Source organism: Larus michahellis, chromosome 1 (genome assembly GCF_964199755.1).
Source record: "Larus michahellis chromosome 1, bLarMic1.1, whole genome shotgun sequence".
Taxonomy (NCBI): Eukaryota; Metazoa; Chordata; class Aves; order Charadriiformes; family Laridae; genus Larus; species Larus michahellis.
Window position 1 is genome coordinate 167,910,459 of NC_133896.1, and position 26,961 is coordinate 167,937,419.

General features: G+C 36.6%; 1 protein-coding gene across 8 annotated transcripts in view; it reads right to left on the reverse strand.

The window, feature by feature from the left end:
* The window catches only part of GPC5 (glypican 5), a 735,781-nt gene that overhangs the window by 702,274 nt on the left and 6,546 nt on the right, over positions 1-26,961 (reverse strand). For all 8 annotated transcript variants that reach the window (XR_012584227.1, XM_074563128.1, XM_074563139.1 and 5 more), the window contains exon 2: positions 18,729-18,890. Coding sequence is in view for 7 of the 8 variants with exons in the window: in XM_074563128.1 (XP_074419229.1) it covers positions 18,729-18,890 (162 nt within the window). In the remaining variant the exon portion in view is untranslated. The remainder of the gene's footprint in view (positions 1-18,728; positions 18,891-26,961) is intronic.

Consider the following 26,961-nt stretch of genomic DNA (forward strand, 5'->3'; position numbering starts at 1 on the left):
GAAAAGGAGAAGATTTGAAATCAACATCCTGGCCACTAGTAGTTATTAAACATCTCAAGATTCTGTGCAAAAGTAGTTTTGTGAAAACTACTTACCTCACCTCGTTCCTGCTGGAATATACATCCTTCTCAATTCCCATTTAAATATAATGTACTTTTTCTCCATTATTTGAGTAGCAATCATTTTACTCAAAGAGGTTATTACAGTTCCATAATGCGCAACATTTATTATTGTGAAAGGGTCACTGCAAAACACATGAACTGCTTAACGTGCTTTAAAGTTATCTCTGAAGTACCAGAAGTCGTCTTAAACAGCCTTCTGTCATCTTACCATCATGATATAATATATATGAACATAAAAGGCAGATATCATCAGTCTTAAAGACGTTTTGATGAATTAAAATGAGAAGCTTTTAAGAATTTGATTCCCAGAAACGCTAAATAATCTCACTTCCAGAAATGGCAATAAGGATGGCCAATTCCTTGATGGATGGGACTACTCTACTTAAGATCACATAGACTACATAAAGTAGCAAGCTCTGTTGCATAATAGGAATAGATCTACAGAGGGAAACAGTTGGTGCAGATGATCCAGTGTTCATGCTACTTGAATTCTGAAGGACTTTATTTCAGTTCCACAGATCCCATGCCCACCAGAGGCTGGAGAAAAATAGATGTAATCCTGAAAGGCACCTTTCAGTTTAGATTCATCTGTAAGGAGGCAAGCTTGTGAACTGTGCAACTGCTGAGTGATACAAACCACAGCAGCGTCCATGAAGACAGCTGGGAGAACCCCTTCAAAAGAGCTCTCTTAATTCAACCTAAATTGCTAATGTAAATGGACCCACACAAGACTACAGAGCAGACTTTCTGAGTTATCCTGTCCTCTATTCTAACAACCCAGCTTTACTTCCCTCCCTTCTCTCTAAGCCAAAATACATCCAAGAACAGACATATCTATTGAGCTTAGGGACCCACATACTGAGGTAGTGTTGAAAAGTAGTTGATCTGTACCACTATCCAGAATCCACTTACAATTTTAGTTGCTTAACTCAACATTTAGGTAGATGTTACACAGACTGTATTCCTCCAGTGATTAAATGACTTCTTAGTTCATGTAGGAAATCTATGATATTACTAAGGATTGAACACTGTGGTGCATTCTAGCACCTTATTTGAAAGATAACTATGGTTCTGATATGATATAATTTTAAAAGAATAATTATCAGGTTCCCAATCAAACTACTTAAAACTTACTAAAAAAACAAACCCTGGTGCTGTATTAAGCTTATAATAAATAAATAGATAAATAGATAAAATCACTAACGTACATGCACTGATACATACATATCTAAACATTAAGTTGGATTCAGTCTGGAAATGCATAAATTCTCTTCTTTAAATCTGGAAAGAGCCAGATAGGGCTCCTCCTTGGGACTATCAAGCAATGTGTGAGAAAATACCTTCCACTACTCCTGTGAAAGCTCAGCCAGCCACCCTCTGGCGTGGGATGTAAGATTCTCAGGGTGGAAGGAGAGCAGGCAGAGGAAACCTAGCTCTAGCTTAATCATCAAAAACTCAGATAAGGGCAGAAAGACCTACTGATTTAGTCCCTGCTACGAAGACACAGAACAAGGATGCCATGTGAGTGAGAAGCACTCTGGTTTCTACTGTTGTTTTGAATCCACTGGCTGTTTAAAATAAAATACATAAACAGTACGGAGAACAGAGTCAAAGTCCCCCTACTGTCCATTTCTAGGTAGACACATTTTTCCTCCCTGAATGGAAATGGACAAAGTATGTGTTCGCGTATAAGTAGCACAATTAAAGCATCAGGGAAGATTTTTACCGTTGTGTTCTCACCAGGTAAATACTTAGAAGCAGCTGTTACATCTAATTTTTGAAAACCTACCAAAGCAATGAGACAAAAAGGTAAATCACAATTAGAAATACTAGTCCTTTCACTTAAGGCATTTCTCAAAGGTCCTCAGAGGCATAACTTTACTAGGTTACTAAAAACAACTAGATTAGAACAGGCCTTGGTCTTTACAGGACAACCAGATACCAGTATTGGAAATAGATCTGTTAGTGGACAAAGCAAAACACTTTCAAAAACTCCTGAAGTAGAACTTAATTGAGACAGCATTGAGTACAAGAATTTTATCTTTGGATTAATTTTCATATATCTAAAGTATGTTATCTAATATCATACAGTTCCTACAATTCTGATGACCTAATGACACAGAGAAGACCAGGATTTGTAGACAAAGGTAATATCTTTTTAAGAGCTTAAAAAACATAGTTGAAAGTTTATCCACTCAATTCAGATCATGAGAATTTATCTCTATCTATGAATTTCTGCCTAACTTATTTTATATAATAAAATCCAGCAAAATCAGAATTCTAATGATACTTTATATGATATAAAAGTCATATTTTGTCATCCTAGCATTTGTTTACCTCCTTCAGCTAGGCATGTTCTCAATCCTATATACTTACCATAGTAACAGTCATGAATCGCAAAAGATAAAGTGAAAAGCAAAACCAAACAGCAGCTCAAAATAATATTCACTAGAGAATCACAGATAAAAAATAACCTGGTTTCACTTATTATGTAGGTAATTTATAAGGCATGTGAAGTTCTAGCCTGCTAAAGAAAGGATGCAAAATATTATTTCATGCAGGGTAAAGACTCATTTAAAAAGCAATAATAAATCATGGCAGCTTGCTTCCAAAGTTATTCTTTCCCTGTATTATGCTACGCATTTCAAGTGATAACCTGAAGAGGACTCCAGGGGGAAAAAGGGATTGTTTCTTCATGGTGAAATACGAGTGTTGTAAGATTTCAAGACGCTGAAAGTATCTTAGCTTGGTAAGAAACAAAGTTGTTGCTATGTACAACGTCTCTCCGTTTGTGACCAAAAAATAAAATCTTTGCCAAAATCTTTAAAGTCCTGTTTTGTTGTAGAATTTGATGGTTGGAAATTCCATTGTTGTAAAATTTGATGGTTGGAAGTTCCACTGATGGATGTCAGGCTCTAAATGCTTCTTTCTTAGAAGCTGGAGCCAAGTTCAATTGGATAGTATGAATCATGGTGAAGAGTGCACCAGTGCATGGTGAAGAAATGGAAGACATTTTGGACATTATTTGTTTTTAAAAAAATAACCTTAATGAATAATTATACAAAAACTGACAGCACAGAGCAATGATGTCAGTGGTGTACAGGTATGTGATGTTGAAAGAAGTGAAAGAGACTTGATTCAAGACTTAAATGTGTAACATGACTTGATACCCCTAAGCCTAGTAATCCAGAAAGGATTCTCTAATAATACAAAAATGCATAGGTCCTAAGGTCCTTAAAAAAAATGTATAAAGCATGCAAAGAGAATCCAAAGCAACCATAAATACTTGATGTGATATTTATATTTGAGAAAAATTTAATGATACACATTCCACATTAAATCCCACTTAGTTGTAAAAGTGCCTGGAGAACTTGAATAATTCAGTGGTCTTCCATTAACTCCCTGCATCAGGAAGAAAACTGTGAGGGGATGTGTGTGTAGGGCAGACTGTATTCAGCTTTCTGATTAAACTGACATTATTCATCTTTCAAGGAAGCATTCTAGTGCCAGACTTTACTACGATGAATGCCTTCACATGTTCACACTCACATGTTCACACTCACCATTTTTAAGACTAGAGTAGGATCATAGAACCTGACTGCTGTAACACACCTTGGGCCTGTAAAATATTTCTTTACAAAATAGGGCAACGGCTGGCATTTGGTTACAGAACGTCTTCAAAAGCTAAACTTGAACTGAAGAACTTGAGATGGGGTTGATATTCTATCATCCTCATAGACAGCTTGTTCCAGTGGCTAATCACCTTGACTATTAAAATTTATGGGTTATTTCTCATCTGAGTCCATCTGGCTGAGCTCCCAGACACTGGCTGTTGTAAGGCTTCATAGAATCATAGCATGTGTTGTGTTGGAAGGTACCTTTAAAGGTCATCTAGTCCAACCCCCTGCAGTAAGCAGGGACATCTTTACCTAGATCAAATTGCTCAGAGCCTCATCAAGCCTGACCTGATCTCTTTAGTACCCAGAATATTGTAGCTATTAATAAGCTATAAAAATAAAATCCCATAACAAAATGTAGATTGAACCAACTCTGAGAAGTCATCAAATCTCTCATTTTTCCCCAAGAAAGGATAAATGACAACAATAACCTTCCTGACAGATGATGTTGAGGCATTTTTCTCTTTAGAAGTTAGAGAGCTTCAATGACAAGGGATTCCAAAGCCTCTGTCAGTAGTCTACTGCACATGGTATTCAAAATGCAGGAGAACATGGATTTAGGTAACAACATACAATGGTTCCTGCTTTTCCATCTGTTCCCTTTCTAACAGTTCCTAATATGCCATTTACTTTTTTAACTGCTACAGAGCACCAAGCTGCATTTTTCACAGAATTACCTATCGCAGTCACAAGATCTTATTAGTGGTCAACTCAAAGACTATCATCTTATACAAGAAACAGAATTTATCTTCCTCATATGTATCACTTGACATGCAATCTTACTGGATTTTGTCTGCCATTTTAAATCCTGTTTAGCCAGTCTTGTAAAGCCTTTCTGCAACTTTTTGCATTTGGCTGTCTTCTATATTACCCCGTATAACTTATGATCACAAGCAACTTTTTGTTCCTTCTTGCAGGTCTTTTTTTTTGCTCCATGCTGAACAGCACCCACCGTTAAAAAACACTTTGGTGACCACCCTCCACTGTAAGAATCAACCATTTCTTCGCATACTTTTTTGTTAACAACTTCTTTCTTTCCCCCTCCCCCACAGTTATTCAGTCACACAAGGATTTTATCTTTATCTTGTCTATCTTGTGTACTAAATACCTTTGTTGATGGACTTTGTCAACAGTTTCCTGGAAGACTAGTCAGAGTACAGCTACATATACAAGCCCAAGCAAGTTAACTCCCCCGGTTCATTCCCACCTCCCCTGATCAGCTGTATTATCTAAATGCCAGCTTGCTCCTAAGATTGATGTGAGCCAACTTGTGCCCACTGAAACAAAACCTCACCTCACTCCAGGGACCTGGGACTAAAAAGCAATATAGGTTAGTTTGGCTCCCTCCAGCCTATACCATTCATTATCACTGTTCCAGCAGCAGTTCCCACTCAAGCACCACCATTTGCCCCGGCACCATACCCAAGGGCATGCAACACATACATTTGATGCCACACTCTAAAAACACTACTCTGATGGGTTTCCATCATCGTTTTAGACACGCTCAAGCAAAACAGAAAAACTGTGAAAATAATCACGTTACAGAGCATAAGGGCAGCAAATGGAACAGCTTAACGCTATGCACATGGATATTGTTAGTCTACTGTGGAACCACTGGCCTAGATACTGCTTATGCCTGGATATTGCATATGCAACTCAACCAAGCTCATGGCCAGAGATCACTCTGCTTAAGAGATGCATTTACCTGCGTAGATTTACTTAACAGCTCCTATCAATTGGATTCATATATTGAGTCCTTCAGATAACTGAGTATTTACTCTGTGAAAGTGGATACAAAGGGACAGTAAAAGAATGCCACTAATGCTGCATCTCCATATTAAATAGATAGTGATGACTTCTAAAGTTTAAGGTAATGGAAAATCTAGCTATAGTGCTGTAGAGAAAAACTGCACAGGTTTTGCCCCAGAATTGGTACAAACTCTGAAGTTTTGAGTCAGAATAACCAATTCTACTTTTTCCTATACTATTATGGGAACAGAAGCAGGTTAGCAGCTTTATTCTGAGAAACTACTTATACTTTGAATTAAACTTGACATACTCTATTTAGAACGTTTTTCTTGCTTCATTTTGCTAGAACCTCAAATAGACTTTTCTTGGTCTTAAGAATTTTCATTTTAACTTTTCAGGAAAATATTGTAATGCTGTTCTCACGCTGTATGAGATTTTACATTTTCAAATGATAAGTAAAAAAAAAACCTATCACTTGTTCTGCATTCTCAACATACACAGTGAGAAGATGCCGTGGTTGGCCTTCTTTCAGTGTTACAGAAGATACTTGCACATAAATGGACCAAGTTAGGGAACTACTCCTTACAGCTTTTAGCTATAATGTGCTTCATTGAAATCTAAAGCTAGATGATCTTGAGATCATCAGAGAAGTGAGAAAGAGAGATCAGAGAAGTGAGAAATCAGAGTCTCTAAAACACAGTCAGATTTTCTTCTCTTCAGGTTACAGAAGTAGTAGTGTCCTCATTTGAAGCGCAGAAAAGAAAGTTCCTGGATTCTCTAAAACAACCAGCAGATTAATTGGATGCAGAGAATTCTTAATACCGTCTTTGACTTCCCCCTACCTTTCTGATACTTAGAGTCACTTGAGGTTGTAATCTCCTCAAGAAATGACTATTGGTTATGGTTGTACACTGCACAGCTGAAGGAACTGAGGGTGTAAAGTTTTAGAGAAAAGAAGAAATGAAAGAGACTACAATTATTTCCCCCTTTTTTCTTCTTTCTTCCTAATGCCCTAATTCTATACTTCTCTTATTACTTCTCTAAGGTTTGGCTTTTTAGGATTCATTCACTTCTGGTTTGTTTATTTGGGTTTTTTTTAATCCATTCCCCAGCTGATTGCCTTGATCAGTACACAGACATAAGCTGATGCTTGGATAGTTTGTAAAGATCTTTAATTGATATGCATATTTTTAATTATTTAAGCGACTAGTATAAGTGCTTTTGATTGGTTTCATACGAGAAGCTGAGTTTTAAGAAGATATACAAAAAGCTTGAGCCTCAGTGCATTTACCCAAATCTGCCTGACAGTATGCTCCTGTTCCAGTTACATTAGATACCATAGCAACTGTAGGAACGGAAACAGAGTATCAAAGAACTATTTCAACTAGAGAAGCAAATCTGTAGTTAGAAGCAAGAACAAACCTACAATAATGTAGGTTTGTTCTTGAAGTGCTGGAGCGTGTCCAGAGGAGAGCTACCAGGCTGGTGAGGGGTCTGGAGACCAGGTCATATGAGGAGAGGCTGAGGGAGCTCGGCATGTTTAGCTTGGAGAAGAGGAGGCTGAGGGGAGACCTCATTGCCCTCTACAGCTACCTGAAAGGAGGTTGGAGAGAGGTGGGTGTTGGCCTCTTCTCCCAAGTGAATAATGACAGGACCAGAGGAAATGGTCTGAAGCTGCCGCAGGGGAGGTTTAGATTAGATATTAGGAAGAATTACTTTAGTGAAAGAGTGGTCAGGCACTGGAAGAGCCTGCCCAGGGAGGTGGTTGAGTCACCATCCCTAGAGGTATTTAAGAAAGGTCTGGACGTGGCACTTCAGGGCATGCTCTAGTGGCAGAGATTGTAGGTTGGTTGGTTGGACTCGATGATCTCAAAGGTCCTTTCCAACCATGAAGATTCTATGATTCTATGATAATAATGATTTTTTTTCACTTTACTATCTTGTCTATACCGTATCTAATTCAAAAAGCGTGATGTTCCTGAAGAGCAATTTGAATTGCCATTTTTTTCTTTTCCCCCTCAGGCTCCAGTGACTGTTCTGTAACGGTGACATTGCCTAAGGCTTTAATATAACGTAGTCCATCACTTTTAAAATATAAATATACACTATACACAGTTTATGTTAAGTAAAAACTGTTAATATAAGTGTAGTCATTGAAGTTACTTAACTCTATTTAAAATAGACATATTTGATCTTATTTCCTTTTACCGTTATGGGACCAAATTCCCCTACCCGACATGTAGACACTAGATGTGGACATCTACAGCCTGAAAGAGTGAACTTGAGTCTTCTGTCCAAAATATACTGTCATTTGCTTTTCTCGAGGTTATGCAGGACGTACACCACGGGATCAGCAGATAAAACAGAGGACAAACAGGACCAGCATCTCTCTGTAGAGGTAGGCCTGGAGGACAGACAGGACACTCTATGACAGCTAAAGCAGCACAAGATAGATGCCTGTTGTGCAGCTGAACCCAGGCCTGAATCTCATCCCAATGATTTACTGTTAACACCTTTGCCTCTGGGAGGGTCACACTGCACTAACCCTTTTTTTTCTTATGCAGTTACCTTTTCTTCTCCTCATGATCCCCTTCTAAATTCACACTATTTCATCTTCCACATTCTTGGCTATTTTGCCTCACAGTAACACAGCACAGAAAAAGGAAGCAAAATTAAAGTTCTTTAAACCACAGGGGTCATTGATCTGTTTCACAGTAAGGACTAAGTGCAGCGAGTGGAGGAAAGGCTACATTCAAATCTTAAATTACATTAAATACTCAAGAAAACATTATCTTTAAAAGAAAACAGCAGGTTTATGATCACCAGGTGTAAAAGAAAGAAAAAAAGCCAGCTTAATGAACCATTAAATATAAAATGGAAATATTAAATGAAGAACTAAATCTCTCCCAGGGGGGGTAATCACTACAAAATTTCCTTAAATATTAGCTTCTACCCAATAACGCAATAAAGGAAAAGCCCTTGCATAAAAAAATTACAGATTTTAATCCTGTACTTTGAAGGAAACCCTTAAATTAGATGGCTATTTCAATTTATTTTTAAAACAACAAGAATAAGTCATGAAGAAGCAAGTCCCTCATGGGACTGATCAAAATTGAATTTGCAGTTTCCTGTACTACACTGACAATCATTTACAATAAAATCAGAATGAGAAAGGGAAATTGTCTGTGAGGACCACTGAGCCAGGTAATAGCTTCAGTATAACACAGTCACACAGCAGAAAGCAAATTAAAATGTAAATAGAATTTTAATATGGTTGAACTAGGCCTTACTTTGCTTATAGAATTTTTCCTTTCAGCTTTTAAGTAACATATCAGGAGTGAAAAAACTAAATACTTATTGGTGATTATCAGATATTTTACATTACCAGCAATTTGTTTAAAATAACATGAGGTTAAAACTGTGTTAGGCAAAAGCAAGAAAACTAGCTTACAAACTACTTAAGTTTAAAATTGCCATGACATAATGGGAGCACAATGGAAAGCTGTGATATAACTTAAAATTTCTAGTACCATTCTGCACATCTAAAAACCTTGCAAATTATAACTACATTATCCCATCTTACAAACCACAAAAACCTTGTAGGTACAACAAAAAGAACAAGAAACACTTTGAATATTTAATTATTTTTAGACATCTAACAATAAATAAATATATTTATACAAACGTTTTACACAAGCACAGAACAAAGACATCCTATACTCCAGTATAAAAATAACATAGTAATTTGATTGGAAATAAATTGTCTCAGCTACGTAATAAGCCTGATCCTGCAGAACATCTACGCTATACTTTGCACAAGTTTCTCTCATTCAAAATAAGCAGTCAACCCACAGCTGTCACAGTGGTGGTGGTGGAGAATATCCATAGGAATTTAGATGCATCTCTCTTCATTCTTTAAGAGAAGTTAGTTAATTGGCTCCCATTCAGCACATAATTCCTTCTTTTTAAAGTCCTGGTGACCATACAGGATCCATTGAAGAGGGCAACAACACAATCAATGAGATATGGAAAACTGGAAGTATATCCAGCACAGAGTTCGTACATGCTTCGAAAAAACACTTGTCCGAAGGTGATTCAGGCCTAGCAGGTGAAAGTATGTCAGTTTAGACTATATTTATACAAATAATTAAAAATACTCACTGGAGCAGCAATATGCAGCCTTCCTTTGTTGCAGATGAGCACCCTAACCACTCAATTACAGAGCTAATTTTTCACTTTGCTTCTGTCCCAATGAATATTAAGTAGCTATACAGACCTGAACAGCTGCAACAGGTAAGTCTAAGAGTTACTCACTGCAAAATAAATAACCCAGAAAACAGCTAACTCTCTTCAGTAATCTGCTATATTTTTAGACCTACAGAATGGTCTACTTTTAGTCCTACAGAAATGGCTACTATACATGAGCTGAAGGGCTATGCAGCTGATCTACAGAAAATCTGTGGCATTCTGTATCGTGATCTGCTATGCATGTGCATTTTAAATGCACTTACAGAGAGAATATAAAACGTTCTCTTCTGGAACTCCAGGATCCGCAGATCTCTACCACAGCACTCCTCTAGTCTGCACAGACCTAAATTCAAGCCCTTAGTGCAAGCTGAGATTTGTCGATGTATTAAAAATTGACAATACTTATGTCAATAGATTTTAAGACTCAAAGTACAGATACCAATGTCTGCAGATGACCTCTTTAATATTAGTAAAGGTTTGTTTCATTAGCACTGTTAAAATCACTATACCACCTACTTCATGATAAAACACATACCTTTCTACTTCATTCCAGAAAAAGTAGATAATCACTTCCTATTTTGCATGTAAGCAAACTGACACATGATAAGTAAAGGGGTGAACAGCAGGTTTCACATTCTGTGTACAGAATCTACTTGCACGTTTCTACCTCTCCGGCAGGAGGGAAGCAGTTCACTCTGAGCAGTAAAACAGCTTTCATCTACTTCAGGATAAAAGCAATCACCTCCAAGTAGTTGATAGGCTGGAAACTCAAATATTAGGTTATTGCTCAATAACCTGCTTGTGTTCCCAGACCTTACTCAACGCCCTTGAGCTACATTAGACAGAGTGGCTGTAAAGCTTCAGAGAGTAAGGAACTTCCGAGGGCTGTTACTTTGGTGTGCATAATATACACATGGGGGCATGGCTTCACACACCTCAGTGTAGGTATCTACATTTTTGAAATATAAGTGTCCAAGCTTTCATTACAGTCAAGGGTGACACCGGGCTCAGTTCAGTTTTGCCTAACCATAGATTTCTAGTGACATTTGATATACCCCCTAAGGTGCCTAGCAATAACTTCAGGGTTTTTTATTTTACTCCACGGGAGCAAAATTCTCCTCCCAGGTTTATGTTTGTTGTTCAGTTCTTTTTTTGCAGATTTCCTGGTTTAATTCTCACTTTATTACTCATCATCTACTTTTTAAAGTACAGGTGTAGTTATCTACAGGAAAAAGTCAGTGTTTGGTTTGTGAAATTTTGTAATAATGTATTCTAATGTTTATTTGTTTAATTCCAATTTGATGCAATTACACCTTCCCTCACTTTTCCTACTTGCTGTTTTTACAAGATGGTTTTCTAATTAACAATGTCACTTAAAATGCAATTAGATTTACCTGCTTTAGATGTAAAAGCGTCTATCTTTAAAAATTCCACCCAAAACTATACAATTTTAGTTCACTTTTGCTGAGAAAGAAAATTGGTTTTACCTCCTACAAAGCCTTTGAAAACGCAGTAGATGATTCCATTTCTCCTAAGCAGTATGCCAGGTTCACCAAGATGAAATTTGAAAAAAATGGGGCTAAAAATAACACTTTCTATATTATAAAAACTGCAAAATTCCTTGAATTTCCCACGTGGAATACGTAGTTCATAATACTGTAATTACTAAGTATCTATTCAAGTGACAGCGTACAGATTTAGTAGCTCTATACACAACAGTTCTGCTGTAAGAATAATAAATAATGAAATCATATTTAATGAACAAAGTTTTGGGAAAGTTCTTGTTCTTTTAATACTGAAATACAGGATTCTAAATTTAAACTCATCTGCAAGCACCTTTATGGCTGAAGCAGTCCATCCGGTTCTGTTATAGCAGAGAAATGCGTTATCTTCTTGGAAAGAAATTCACGAACCTTTTTTTGTCAGATCATAGCACCCATAGATTAAGCTTAAAACTAGTTAAAACATTCAATTCCTTTAACCTTTCTTTGTAAATTGTATTTTAAGCTTGTCGTAGGACTGAGAAAAGCCTGTTGAGCCGTCTAGTCTAATTCCTGGCCCCAAAGCAGAATCAGTCGTATCTGCAACATATGGCAGCTGCTGTCTTGTCAGTCTGTTTCTAAGACCTCTGGACGTGGAAACTCCCCAAAAGTTTAATCAAAAGCATTTTAATATTGTAATTGGAAAATATTTCCTCATATTGAGCCTGCATTTCCTTTGCTACAGTATGAAAACACTGTTTTTAATCTAATACATGACAGAGTGCAGATAACTACTTTCTTCTACTCGGTTGTCACCTATGTTTTTGAAGGAATAGCATAATTCTTCCCTAGGTTTCTCATTTTAAAGGAACTAGGGTTGTCCATTTTTTTAAGTTACAGGTTTATATTTCAGAACATATTTTTTCTCTCTTTTTTCCAATTGGTCCATGCCTTTCTTTAAGCAAGCTACCGGAGATGAACACCAGTTCTCCAGTTCATCAGTGCAAAACAGGGAAGTTTCACTTCACAAACCTCCTCTGTTGTTTTTCTCTTTAAGAATCTTACAACTACAGCTGCCTGTGTCACAACAGCATGAAGCTGCTGACTTCTGTCTGCTTTTGATCCATCGTTACTCCCAGAACTTCTCCTACAGAACGGATCCATTCCAAGTTATCCACCATTCTGTTATGTCTTCCACTGTTTCTCCCCAATTAAATGTAGCACCTTGCACTTGTTCCTGTTGAACAACAGGATTTTAGACTTCATCTCCGACTTGTCAAGATTATTTTGAATTCTGTCTTTCAAAAGGACTTGACTTGCTGCTGGTTTTTTTTTCATTTTCTTAACAGAGAGAATAAAAATACTAAGCGAAAACTTTTCCACACGTACTTAGAAATCTTGGAAATCTAAAAGGCTACGGAAAACGCTATCTTTGAAACAACACTAAGCATTCATTCTAAACTACCAACTTTACACTGCCTTCTTCTCTTGGAGTTCAGTCTGCTTTCAAACTCCTACATTTTGCCAGCAAATCAGTTTCCCAAAATTCTCAGAATAAGCAGGGAGCAGGCAGCCACAGTTCTGTGAAAATGCAAACTTTTTATAGCCACTGCTCCCAAGGGAATGATGTTTTAAATTTTTAATTCACAGGTTTTTTTCTAATGTATAAGCACTACATAAAGTATAAATATTCTAAATTAGCATACATCTACACTGATCACTGTGTTACACAGATGTAAACCAAAATAGTATTTAACTGGTTACTAACAAAAAATATGATTATGAAAAAAACATAGTATTCACCAAATATATGAGTCTGAAACTTTGGCCAGTGTACCTATGTCAGCTTAATTGTAAGTGAAGTATTATTGCAATTAGGAGAAATACTTAAGTGATGGTAAATAACGGTAGTCTGAGACAGGAATCCGCAAGCGCAAGCGCACACTAAAAAAGTACAATTTAAGAAAAGACTGATGGGGTAAAAATTGTTGTTACAGAAGCCCATTAAATGCCTGTGTATATATACTCCAGGAATGCCTGTAGCACAGCATACACGTATGCAAGTAAATATCTTTTAGATAAGAATGAGATACAATGGAAGCAAATCCTTACAGAGTGATTGCTTGCAATACAAAAATAAAACTCAGGATTAATAATGAAATTTAAAGTATTAATCTAAATCTCCAAATTTCTGCACCTAGAACAGCCCCTTAATGCTATATTTTATGTATATATAGACATACTGGATCCAATTCTAAGTTATACTGGCATACTGTTTATCCTGCTTTTGTATTATAAAGGAATCAAAATACCATCTGAGTAGACGATTTCTAAAGTTAGCAGGGTTTGTATAACTGCTTTGCTCCTTAAACCAACCAGTGGGTATAATCATTTTCCCACGTTATTAGAATTTCCTACTTCTTCAGCCCATAGGGGGACAAAATCACAGGTGTGGAGAAGGTCTGCAGAGCAACAGAAAACAAGGAGCATAATTCAGGTGAACCAGAGATATTTTTGAGACCCTTATCCCCCAGTACAACAACAGATAGACAACCAGGTCTCTTAGCCTGTCCACTTTTTTTGACTTTTAATAGAACCATTCAGTTTTATTTGAGTAATAGAAGTTGGGATTCACAGGTATTTGGATTTTAGCTTATTTATATCGCACTTAAAATATAAAGCATTACAGAGCAGAGAAAGAGGAAAATTTTGGAACTTCAAAGTAGTTCTTCACATTGCAAATGATACAGAGAGCAATCTATCATTTGAAACCATAAGTGATATATACAGCAGCTCTTGCTAGGAGAATTTTCTGATCTTCAAATTTTTCTTCAGAAAACTTCATAAATGCAAAACAATTGAATCAGTGCCAGGGCAGATTTAGTTTTACAAGGATGAACAAATATTCCATTATTTCTTATGGCTTACCATGCTATCAGAGAGAAAGCAGCTCAGAAGATTTCAACACATTTCCTAGTTCACACAATTTATTTTAGCTACTGACTACAACTTTATCATATTTAAATGTAGTAATTGTACTGTGACCTCAAACAATGTGATATAACAGTCTGACTTCACTTAATTCTGGTCTACGTTAAAGTGGACATTGATCTATTGTGGAGTAATAATTTTACAGAGGAACAGGAAACTGTATCAGGAAAACCTGATTCAATATACTCCAGAACTTAGATCACAAAGGCATTAGAGTTCTCCTACATAGCAGTAAAAGGGTCAGGAAATGCTATATTGAAAAATGCAGTTTATTACCTCTTTCTTACAGAAGCATACTTGCCAAGTCCACTGTTTTGGTGATAGGTTGCCACATTCATAAATGATTCACAGTTCCATATTTTTAAATCAATTGTACAGTACTACAGTTGCCAAATATAGTAGCACAAAGAAAAGTCCATTTGCTTTCAGACTCTACAACTTAGTTATTATTTCTAAACTTCCCATTCAACCAGACAAGCTGCTATCTTGTTCTATGTCATATATTGCCACTTTTTAAAGGGTTATGAGCTCTCGGTGCAGAAAAATAGTGAAGTGACACAAGATCTGCTATTCTGTTGCACAGAGCTCCATCCCACTCCAAATCACCAGATACTTAGATGACTATTCAGTTCCCCTCCAAGTTGTTACAAAGTGTAGGGATTTTTTTTCCCCTACACAAAAACTGGCACTGAATTGTGACTACACAAGGGTTGACCCAGTCACAAGGGCTGACCCTGGTGGCGCTTGTTCCTCTTCTGTTTGAAGGTATAGACAAGGGTCAGTGCAAACTTTGAGCAACATCTAAGAACTGTGCAAAACGAGAGTGTGTGTGTGTGTATATATATAGGTCTACAGCATATAAAATAAAGGTTAAAAAAGCATTTGTTTTTATGGTTACCACTAGAATGGAGATGTTACGGCCATCCCTGTACAGCATTCACTATCTTTTTCTCAGTTATTACTAAGATAATAAATACTAAAAATGCAGATGTGCAAGAATGTTATCCTATCAAATTAACTGTCTTGAAGCATGGTTATCATAGAGCTTAAGTTTTCCAGTCACCCTTCAAAAGGGAAGAATAATTTCTTGCTCTCTATACTATTTCTCCCACTTACCAGACTAATATCTTATTTAACTTCACTCTCACCTATCCTTCTGTTCCCTTATCACTCCTCAAAGATATTAAAAAGAAACAAGATTCACAGTGAAAAAGAAAATACATACTCTGAAATCCTGAAATGTAAGGAAAAAACTGCAACAGTACTTGCTAGAAAGTAGTACACAAGTGGTACGATTTGCATCATGTAGCTTGACATGTCCTACGAAACACGGAATTTTTGCAACATTTGAAAATTGTCAACAGAGAGTTACTGCCAGCCAGCAGCACTTAGCACAATATAGAACCACGGGATTTTGACAAACATTAGAAGGTGGCAAAGATATGTCAATATATACCTATATTTACTCTCATATAAGGATACATACATACACATAGAGTTAGTAGATAGACAGGCAGACAGATGCCTCATTTCATGAACAAAGTCAGCCACCCTAAAGTATTTAGTACTTAGTGATCCTGAAGTACTCAGGATCTCTAGACTGTATTTAATAGAGAAAACACATCTCTGAAGAGCTCCAGAGGCAGATACAGATTACTTATTTTAACTGCCTACCTCTCTCTACTGAATATATAAGAAACTGAGAGAAAACATCAGCTATATGTTCTGTTTGGATCCAGTCCACCTCTTTTAGGCCATGGTATCCAACCTCAACAGACTTCAAAAAGAGGCAGGTGGCAACCGTGGCAAAGCCCACGACACCTGCTCCCCTCTGGACACACCACAAGAATCCCCTTCACACTTTCTGTGTAACTGCTGAGACATTTGTCCAGTTGCCAAAGTAGCAGAAGAGGTAATCTCACTCCTAGCTGCAGCCTCAGCTATACATAAAGGGAATGCCTAAAGACAGATACCCTGTCATACAGTAATTCAGATTGGAAAGCACTTTCACGAGGTCTCCAGTCCGAACTCCTGCTCAAAGCAGGGTCAGAACTGAATTCAGACCAGGTATAACTTATTATTATGTTCCTAGATTTCAAAACCCAAAAAACACCAGCAGCATTTTATTATGGTTTCTGAATCTGAAATCATTTAGCTTGAATTTTAATTGGCAACAGTAGCAATTCTTCAAAAAATTACCAGTATGTTCAACAGCATGTTTTTCCACAAATAACTACTTCAAGGTTTTAAATCTAAATAATACCATAATCCATGGAATATTCTTTCTTAATTATACTTCTTTACATAAAAGGAAATTAAAGACAAAAGTACAAAAGCATGTACTTCAAAAATATATGAAGTATATAAGGTATATATATTATATATAAATAACAATATATAAAATAATATATATACTTTGAAGTATATGCTTTGAAAAATATTAAAAGCAAATGATGAAAGAAAGACAGTGGGAGAAGTAATTAGTGTTATGCTACATATTTGGGAAGGATGGCTTGTGTTCCTGCAATAAGAACTGCTCACATGTGTTTCACAAAAAAAAAAAATGAAAAACTGTCATTCTCAAGCAGTCCTGAAACCATCCGTCTATAGAGAGGACGTTATCATCCTTTGGGACCTTTCTTTGGGTCAGTGCTTCTTGAATTCCTTTCTACACTGTAAAATAGCATTAGTGGGAGAGTGAAAAGTGTGTATGTCCCACATTAGTGTCTGAACTGGTGTTTAGGGCATCCTCCTGGACTGGCAGGTGATATGATTTGAATCTTTACAAGCTGAGAAGGGCCTAGAACACACACGCTGAATATCTGCTCAGATTGTACCCAAGGCAAGCACAGGCATTTCTCCCCAAAGGCATGTGTGTATCCCTGTCTTCCACCTACAGGGGAGAGGTACGCTCTACACGTGCTCTAAAAACACCCCACTGGCTGAGCTCCTCGGGACATAAAAGCAACAGAAACGTAGTCTCTGGGTCCCGATTTCACTTAACTTCACTTAAATGTCACTTAAATCCCATTCTTGTGAAGACTGAGAAATCTTGGCATTGCACAAGTATGTTATCTAGACACCTAAGGTTTTTTTGTGAGTTGTTTTTTTGTTTTGTTTTTTAGGGATGGGGGAGAGAGGGAGGTGTTAAAACACCAAGGCAGAGAGTACAGCCCTCACTTAAGGAAAGTACAGTTGGGTTGCATACTGAGCTCTACAGAGTCTACAGCCCTAGGTTAGCAAAGCAATACAACATATTATACTAATATAGTGCAAAAAAAAGAGAGCTAATACACAGAAGTTGGAAGGAAGAATGAAGGCAGAAGAGAGGGAGGGAGAGATTTCTTTGCACATTTTACCAATGATCTCCTGATCATGACACCCGTTGACAGCTGTGTTAGGCACACTAAATGGCAATACTCCCAGAAAGTAGAGAGCAACTACAACTTCTTTTTAGCATTAGACAGCCTAAATTTCCAAAAGGGAAGGCTTTAGTACCCCAGAGTCATCTTTGCTGCCCATTTTCTGACCCTAGGCAGTCGTTTTCATTCTGCTAATCATTTTGGCTTCACAAAGTTAAAAACAAGAGAGTCACCAGAAGGACAACTTCCTAAGCCTGTACAAAGTTACCATTTTACCTTGTCCAATGAAGTAGTCATTAAGGCCGTAAGTCACATTAACAGACAAATGACAAGACTGAAGGGCTTTGTCCTCAACACATGTACACATGTGAACTCTATATCCCTTTCTATTACATAAAACCTCATATTGCCACTATTTTTCACATATTCCCAGCTCCTAACCAATTTCTGCATTAACTTATGCAATATTAATTCAGAGAAAACTGAGTAGTATGCAGTGTAATTGCTAAAAGGCAATCCCACCACCAGCCCAAATAACTATTAATTTATCAGATAGCTTCCTATTGTGCATTGAGCAAGTGTCACTCAACCTCCAATTTTTTTGTTAATTATTTTTAGAAACTCAGAAAAAAGTTTTAGGAACTCAAAAGCTTACAAAACTAGATCCCAAAAATGAGCCTCAAAAACAAACTACCAAAGTATTTCTAGCAGAACAAGACAACGAACATGGTGGGTGGAAATACTAGAATAACAAAATGTCTCTTTTGTAGCACTGCAGGCAGTAATTTTGCATTTTAGTATCATCCAAAATTAAACAAGTTCAACAGGAACACCAAGGTACTGGTTTACAATTCAAATCAAAGCATCTTACTAAAATGGTTTCTTACTTTTTTCCAAATATCAGTTTTTAAAAGTCACAAATTCCAAAAGCGATGCAGTTTCTAATCACCTGCATGATTTAATACTCCTTTGAAAGCATAAAAGCATAGGGAGAAACTAAAAATTAACACGTAACTTCTATTACATGCATAAACTAATCAAAGGTGAAAATCAAGAAAAGTATGAAGCAGTTTGGAAACAAAAAGCAGAATGCCTTACCTTGAAAAGCAGCTGCATTACGAGATATTAAAAATTTTAATGTAGCACTTGATGTTTGAAGCACTTGCTGTATATCTTGCTTTGCTGCAGTCTGATATCTTTCTTCCATCTTTTTGGTACAGCATGTTGGATTTTTAGAAGTACAAACCTGGAGATCAGCCCCTAGAGAAAGAGATAATTACATTGATTACTACTAAACATAAGTATGCAACACACAAATACATAGAAAACAGTTACTTTTTTTTTTTTTTTTTTTTACATAGGTATATACACGTAAAATACCCAAAGCTTCAAAGACATCTCATCCTGTTAAACAAAAATAGAAGGGGATACTAACAAAAATCGTGTGGGAAAAGTACTTACTACAGTTAATTAATATCCAATAATGTAATTCTCCTGACACTGTAATCTTATTCCAGCTGTGAATATTACTAACTACTGTTGTTAAAATATATTGAATATGCATTGTACAAGTGGTAGATGCCTCACCCCTGGAAACATTCAAGGTCAGGTTGGACAGGGCTCTGAGCAACCTCATGTAGTGGGAGGTGTCCCTGCTCATTGCAGGGGGTTTGGACTAGATGACTTTTAAAGGTCCCTTACAGCCCAAACCATTCCATGATCATCTAGAATACTGAACTGCTGGGCCAGCTCATGGCTGGCACTCTTGTTCTTCTGTAAATCTTGGACTGGAAAGAGCTAACTACTGCTAAATATTACAAACACACCAGTGGAAAGCCCATTCTTGATAGGTTTATAATGAATGCTGTAATAGTAACTTTTATATGGAGCGGTCCTAAATTACAGTCTAATCCCTCTTACTGTGTCTTTCTCTACTGTCTAACATTCCTATGCATCTGTCACGCTGATCCACCACTTCACCAACAGGTCGGAAAACGTTCCTAGAAAGGAACACCTTTTCAAATTTTGTGCATGCTGAAATTCAAGAGGTGCAATTCACTACTGTTATAATGGCTGTCTGTTTCATTTTATTTTTTTCAACTGGAGCATGATCAAGAATGAAAATACCTTATTCACCTTCCTTGTTATCATGTGGTATTTAAAATCTTTTTTACACTGTATCTAAACAATGCTTTCTAAAATGAGGAAACAAACATTTCATGAAAGAAGAAAGATGTGAGAATATAAATTGTATTAATACAAAATTTCACAGTCCAATCCAAATTCTGTTCTCAGATACACTGTTTCACTGAAAGATATCACAAGATTTCTAGCAAATATAATGAGAAACATTGTTTATCTGCTCTGTGGACTAAAGTCTAAGTCCATGGTTACGTGTATATGCATCATACTTTCTTCATAATAGTTAAAAAGGGAAGATCATGATCATAAGAAAAAAAGCAAGACATTCAAATGTCAAAATTTAAATCCACATTGCCCTTGCCTCTACGCTTGCTTTCAGCTCTTACACCACCTCTTTGTACTTAACCTTTTATTTCCCTACCACTAAACCTACAAGATTTAACATTCCTTTTAAATCTTTTTTATCTATTTTTCTCTAATAAATTATAAGGGAGTATGAATATAGTTATGAAGAAAGGGAGGCCTTAGATACTTTCCACCCTAAATATTCCATTAGTTATCTTATGCAAATTAGTTGTTTTAAATAATAAATTGCAGAAAGCTAAGAAAGAAAAGTTAAGCTACTGAAGGGCATTCTGGAGGAACGGCAAAATGTTTGAATTCATTATATCAAACTTATGTCTCTTTATCCATGTGTTGGTTGGAGCAATCTTAATGAAGGGATTCCTAGCCCTGGAACTTCAGCTACACAGTGGGAAAAAATGTTATTATTTACATACAGCAATCCCAATCCTGAAGCAGGAACCTACTGTGTCATATTTAGACAGGTAGAAAAGATACAAAAGACTGCTTAGAAATCACATTTAGAAAAGCACAAGACCAGAATGAAACAGGTAGATTCTATGGACCATAAAAAACCAACCAACCAAAAAAAACAAAACAAAACAAAACACAAGGGAGTTATCCTACAATACTTGCCTCTACAATACTACACAGAAGTAATTTGATTCCCATGACAAATAAACGAACTTCCCTTGTTAATTGCAGATAATATGGTCTCAGATTTGCTGAATATTTCCTTCTGGTATCAGTGGTTTCCACCTTCACAATTCCTGGTCTCTCCACCCAAAAGCAGGTGTGGAAGAAGGATATGTTTGAACCTTCAGTATTAAATACTACAGAATCTCTCTTAATTTTTAAAGGATCTTTTCTGCTTCATGCTTTAGGTCATACAATGTAAGTTTTCAGGAAAACTAATTCATTTTAGTTAGGAATGCTGCTCAGGAATTGATATAATTCCATATTTATGAAGACAGAAGTTTGACTCCATACACACGAGAACAGTTTACTGCCCATGGTAAAAATGTGTGCCTTGAAATAAATCCATTTCACAGACATAAGCAGCAGTAAATATCATTCTGTTAAAAGAAAAGCAGTAGATACTTTAAGAAATCTGACTACTGTACAGAATTCACAAATCTGAGATTGCCTTCATGGTAGCATGCAAAAGTAAGAACGTAACTCCTGGATGTGAAAATGAACTAAGCCAAGTGAGATCCCTGTAAATCTCTCTGAAGTGGTTTCCAGTAGCAGTTTAACACACAGTGATTAGTACACCCACAAACCACAGTCCAGAAAGCTGAACACCTTCATTATCACAAGAGAAAGTTAAAACTCTATTCTAAAGCAGGTATAAATCACTGAACTGCACGTATTAAGAAACTTTATTTCTTAAGTGTTATAGTATTGCTACAAGATATCTTTTTCCACATACAGCTTGATGTTTTTGAAGGCTATTTATCCTCATAATTTATTTAAAAATAGAATTTCCATGTTCTTCAGTATGTACATTTTTACAATTTACAAACTAAGTAACACCTCCTGACCAGACACTTTTACAAATCTCTTGCCATGTGAAAACTTTAATATTCCATCCTCTGACATTCCAATTCAGCCAAAGAATGAAAACAAAGCTGCAAAATTAAGGCAGTCTATTAAACTACCTATTTATTAGCTACTCTAGTATTTCTGTTATGCATGCAAAAGAACATCAGAGACATCCTTTAACAAAGGTACTTGCCTCCAAGCAACATTAATGAACATCTTAAAAAAATTTTTACTGTGAATATTAAAAATACAGTTCATTAGTGCTCTACAACCTCAAAATCCATGTAATATCTATATACGGCCTCCCTCTCCTCCATCTCCACTGCATGCCCCTAAGCCAGATTTCAATCCTTTGGCCCCACTGACTCCAACCTCCTCCCAGTCCATACCAGCTCTCCAAACTTAAGCTCTTGCACTGCTGACCATCCTTAACTTATGCAGCATTCCCACATTCCCAGTCCCAGACACCATGATCCCACCACCAAAATACTGAAGACTCCTCTCCTCTCATCCCACTTTTCCTCACAAAATAATGGCATGCCCTGTGATCGTCCAAATCACAGCCCAGGGTAAATCAAAGCAGACACAGAAACTGCTATATCACGTAAGAGCGATATAATGCAGATTTGCGGCTCTGGGTGCAGGTCTCTGCAGAAGGCAATTGCTGCAGTGCAGCTGAAAGTAAAAAGTAGTGAAGGTGCAGCAGTGGGAACGGACCAAGTCATGGGACCCCAAGCAACCACTTCAGGCGCTTGTGCTTAAGGCTAGCGACATCTAGGAGTTAAAACGAGCAAAGCTGGAACTTGAACTACATGAAAGTTTGTTTTTCTGCAACCTATAGCTGTAACTCTTACAACACTTGTTTAAAAGTTAAATCTTTTTATCAGGGCAGCGGTGATGGCTTCAGCAAAATTTCGTTCTGGAAAGAGACAGCAGGTTACTCAAGGGAATGGGTCGAGAGAACAGATTAGTGGTGCATGACTCAAATAAATCAACGTAAGGATTAAAGCTATGGTAATACTACCTCACTCCAGAGGTGAGTTATGCTGCATGTACATATAACATAAACCTTCAGGTGCAATTACTCTAAGGCAAAACACATCTAAGTTAACGTTGTTTAAGGAAATAAAACACTGCAAGTTTCTATTAATCCTTTTAAGTCTTCTTGCTCATGATTAGATACATTTGCTGTCACACTGAATACTAATTAATTTAAATATTAGCTACAGTAAATTAAAATTTTAAAATAACATACTGTTAAAACAGCAAGCAGAAAACTGAACTAATATACCACCCACCTACAAACAAATTAAAGGAACGATAAACAAGCCTGCAGCAATATTTTCTCATCACACCAGAAAGGTCTATCCACAGGTATGACACGCAGTTCTCCCTCCCATTTTATTTTTTTTTATTCTCAAAGAGTTTATTACACAAAAAATATCACAGTACGAGACAAGCTAAGGTATAGTCCGTAGTATGCCAGCAGCAATATACCTGACAAACACCAAGAGAAAAAAAATGTTTATACTGATAGCAATATCCACAGTATTGCATTACAACGGCCTTTTTTCATTTTTGGCTACTGAATATTATCTTCTGCTTGTAACAAAAACCAACTCACTAGTGTCGAAAAAAGGCAGGCAGCTATCTAGTCATGTAACAGACACTGTAAAAGAGAGGAACCATGTTATTAAGTTGTTTGGACAGATTTCAATGCCATACCAATTTTAGACTTACTGTATTCCTTATTCCCTTGATTATGTTCTTTAGGTTCTTTTCTGAAAAGGAAATGTTTGCTTATTTACAAGCAGATTCTCTATTTGTTCTTTTTTCATTATTTGTGCATATTAATTCTCTTTACTAACCTTCAAACAAATCAGCAGAGAGATCAAAACAAAAGAATTTTTCATATAACCTGATCTATTACTGTTTGTCTATTTGCCTCACATTGACAAACCAAGCAATTTTACAATTCTTTGCAGTAATTGTTTTTTCTTAAAACTCCAATTCTACTGTTCCAGGAAAGTCTTTCATCTTCATAAATAAGTATTTAGCCAGCATGACTTACGAAAAAAAGAGTGCATGGGGGATGGAGGTCACTTGTGATACTACAAATCTAAGACAGAGAGATTTTTTTAACCCACATGCATGAATTTTCAGGTGTTTGGTCCATCATTATTAATATTGCTGCTCAAATTTACATTTGGTAACTAATATATCCATTAATTTGAATTGGGACTCTAAAATGGAAATATCCCATTAAGAGAATATTTCTGTCCTATATGATGCCCTAAAGAAATAGATGCTGAACAGTTCAGCAGAAATTCATCATTGCAGAAATTCATCATTTCAGAAATTCATCTAAACAGACTAACACCTGGATTAAATTACGAACTCCTATGTTGCTGAAACCTCTAGGGCTATTAGAAATTGTATTTTAAATCCGTGTCCGATCTTGCCCAAAGCCTGTCTTTGTCAAGAAACATGCTCAGCACCTACTTAAGAGACTGACACAGAAGCTAACTCAGAACAACCCTGAGCTTGGCTTTCTCTCAAAGCTGCATCACTTTTATGAGGGCAAAAACACTAAAATTACTTCATTTCTAGATATCCACAAGATAACCCACTGCTCCTATATTGTTCTAAAAAAGGTCTCTCCACTCTTCCTGCAATGTGCTCCTTCAGTTAACTAGTAGCGCTGAGATTCCTCATGACCACTTTGGCTTCCAAATCCTTTAATTCTACCAGGTGCTGGAAGCAATCATTCTCAACATGCTTTTCTCACTTCCAATTTCACAAATCAGCCTGAGAACCCTGATCGACTCATGTCATGTACCTGTCTTTCATAAATATTTAATACAATTATATATTTATATAAAAATGAAATATTTATTTTCTAGCACAATTCTCAGTATTTTTCATATTTCTCAATTTCATACTTTTTAAGTTTAATACGCCTAATTATCCTTATTTTCTTCTTTACCTCAGAAAATTTTTGTTATGAGCCCAACAAATCTGTCAGACTAAGAAACACAGCAGCAGTTTGAACTAGAATTAAACAACAAAGAGGAGGATAAATTAATCTAGATTAATTTTACTAAGCATTGTCTGCATTAGGACTTTCTTGCAGTGTTCTTCATGAGCTGAAAACATGATAATGAAGAAAACAGAACTATGCAGTGTCACACTGAAGACTCACATACTCTGCTGCACTTTTCACAACTTGCTTCTCTGCTGTGATGGCGTATCCAATATACACATTTTCCAGAGATGAACTTAGACAAAAAAGTTAGCATATCAATATGGAATACATTTTCAAGGCCACAAACAGAATTAATAAAGCATAGAAAGTCTTAAAAGCAGAAAATCTTTCAAAGTTCAACTGTTAATTTGCAGATGGAACATAATGAATACACTCAAGCCTGTTTTTCAGGGCTAAGTTAGGTATTTTAGTACAGCAGAAGTGAAAAGCGTTAGAAGGATATTTTAAAAAAGTAAAATTGGATACTTTTCTATTAATGTCATCAACAAGAATTTAAGATTTTCTAGCTGTTCTCTAGGGGCACACGCACAGGGATCAATCATGGTCTTTATTGACTATAGTTTTGAACTAGGTCTATGATCTTAAATAGTGGTCTGAAATATCAAGTATATCTTTTTTAGAGCATCACAGAAGTGTTTCCATGGTATTCTAAATATTACAAACAACTATTCTGACTTTCTGTGTGTGTGTGCGTGAGGCAAGAAAGGCAACACAACAAAAACCCAACTAATGAAGCAACCCTTCAAAGTATGCAGAGCTCACCTGAAGCTGATAATTCATAACTTGTGATGCTCCTGCTGCTTTTTTATCTGCTTTGAGCTGTGGGCAGAAGGGCAATGCACAATAATCAGAGCACATCAGCAGAGAAAAGGGGCTCCTGAATTTTAACCTTGTCAGCACCACAGTGGTGGGATCTCAGGATAATTTCATTCGTGATTTCTTCAGGAAGTACAAATTCTGTCTGGTAATTATTGGTCTGGGCTTTGCCTGTGTCTGGGCACACCTTAGCTGTGGAATGCAAAAGCACTTCCCGGATACGGAGTCCCCATATGCGTGCTGGCCATGTTTCAGCTCCACACCAAGCTCCAGGCACTTGGCATCCTCCTCCAGCACAGGGGCAGGAATATTTACCCATGCAGGCTACGAGGGAGCTGGGGCAGGCACCAGCCAGTGGATGAACAGAACTACAGGGTCCTGCCAGGCAATTTTTATACAAGCCCATCTATTTCCCCTCTCCTTGTGTAATTTCAGGGCTACTATACACTTTGGTTTAGTTGTTATTGTAGAGAAGATTATTTCACTGATATTAAGGAAAGTGCCATAGTTGTTTAGTTTCTAGCATCGATTAAAGTCAGTGACACTAAATATACACAGAGATATCATGCTTTTGCCCTGAACCCTTCCCTGAAAATGTAAAAGGTTAAACTGTGTATCCTCCTGATTGGCTTTAGGCTCTAGATTTTCTGATCAACACTACTTTTCCTTCTTTTTGACCTTCATTTGAGAACGCATTTATCACAGGAAGGTCATTAAGATTAACTCATTTCTACTCCTAGAATAAAAAGAATAAAAAAAGAAAAAAAAGGATGCCATGTTTTCCTGATGCTACCTACCCTCAGTTGCAACATACACCATTTAGTTTTACTAACAACATAAAATCATTCACATTTTACAGGGCTGAACAGATTAGTTAATAAATTTTTAGAAGTTGTTTTTTTTCTTTTAATTAAAAGATACTACTACATTTTAGTTATTAACAAATAATATACACAGCGTCTGCTCACATGCAATTCCATGTGTATATAGGCTCACACATGCAGAATACTTGTTTAGTATTAAAATTAAATAACCTGAAGATTAGCTCTATCAGCCAAACTGTGCTTAATATTTTAAACAAATGTTAGGCAGTGCTTAGCTTTTAAGCCTTCTGCGCTTTGCTTCTTGTAAAGCAGGAGCTAATATGAAATTTTACCTAGGCTTAATATGAGCTTTAGTATAGCCTCAAGAAGATATTTAGCAAGAAGTCATTCTAGCAAAACTTTAAAATAATAACGAATATTTATTTATGGTTTCATATGACTCTTCAATATTATTTTAGTCCCTTGATTTTATGGTAAGCATTTTTTTTAAGCAGCATCTATTTAACATGGTTACCACTCCCAATCCTAAAGGAACTTTGTTTTATACTTTAAGACTGCTAATCACATGCATATAAAAGTACATTTTATTGACCTACTTCTGTTCCAGCTCACTAAA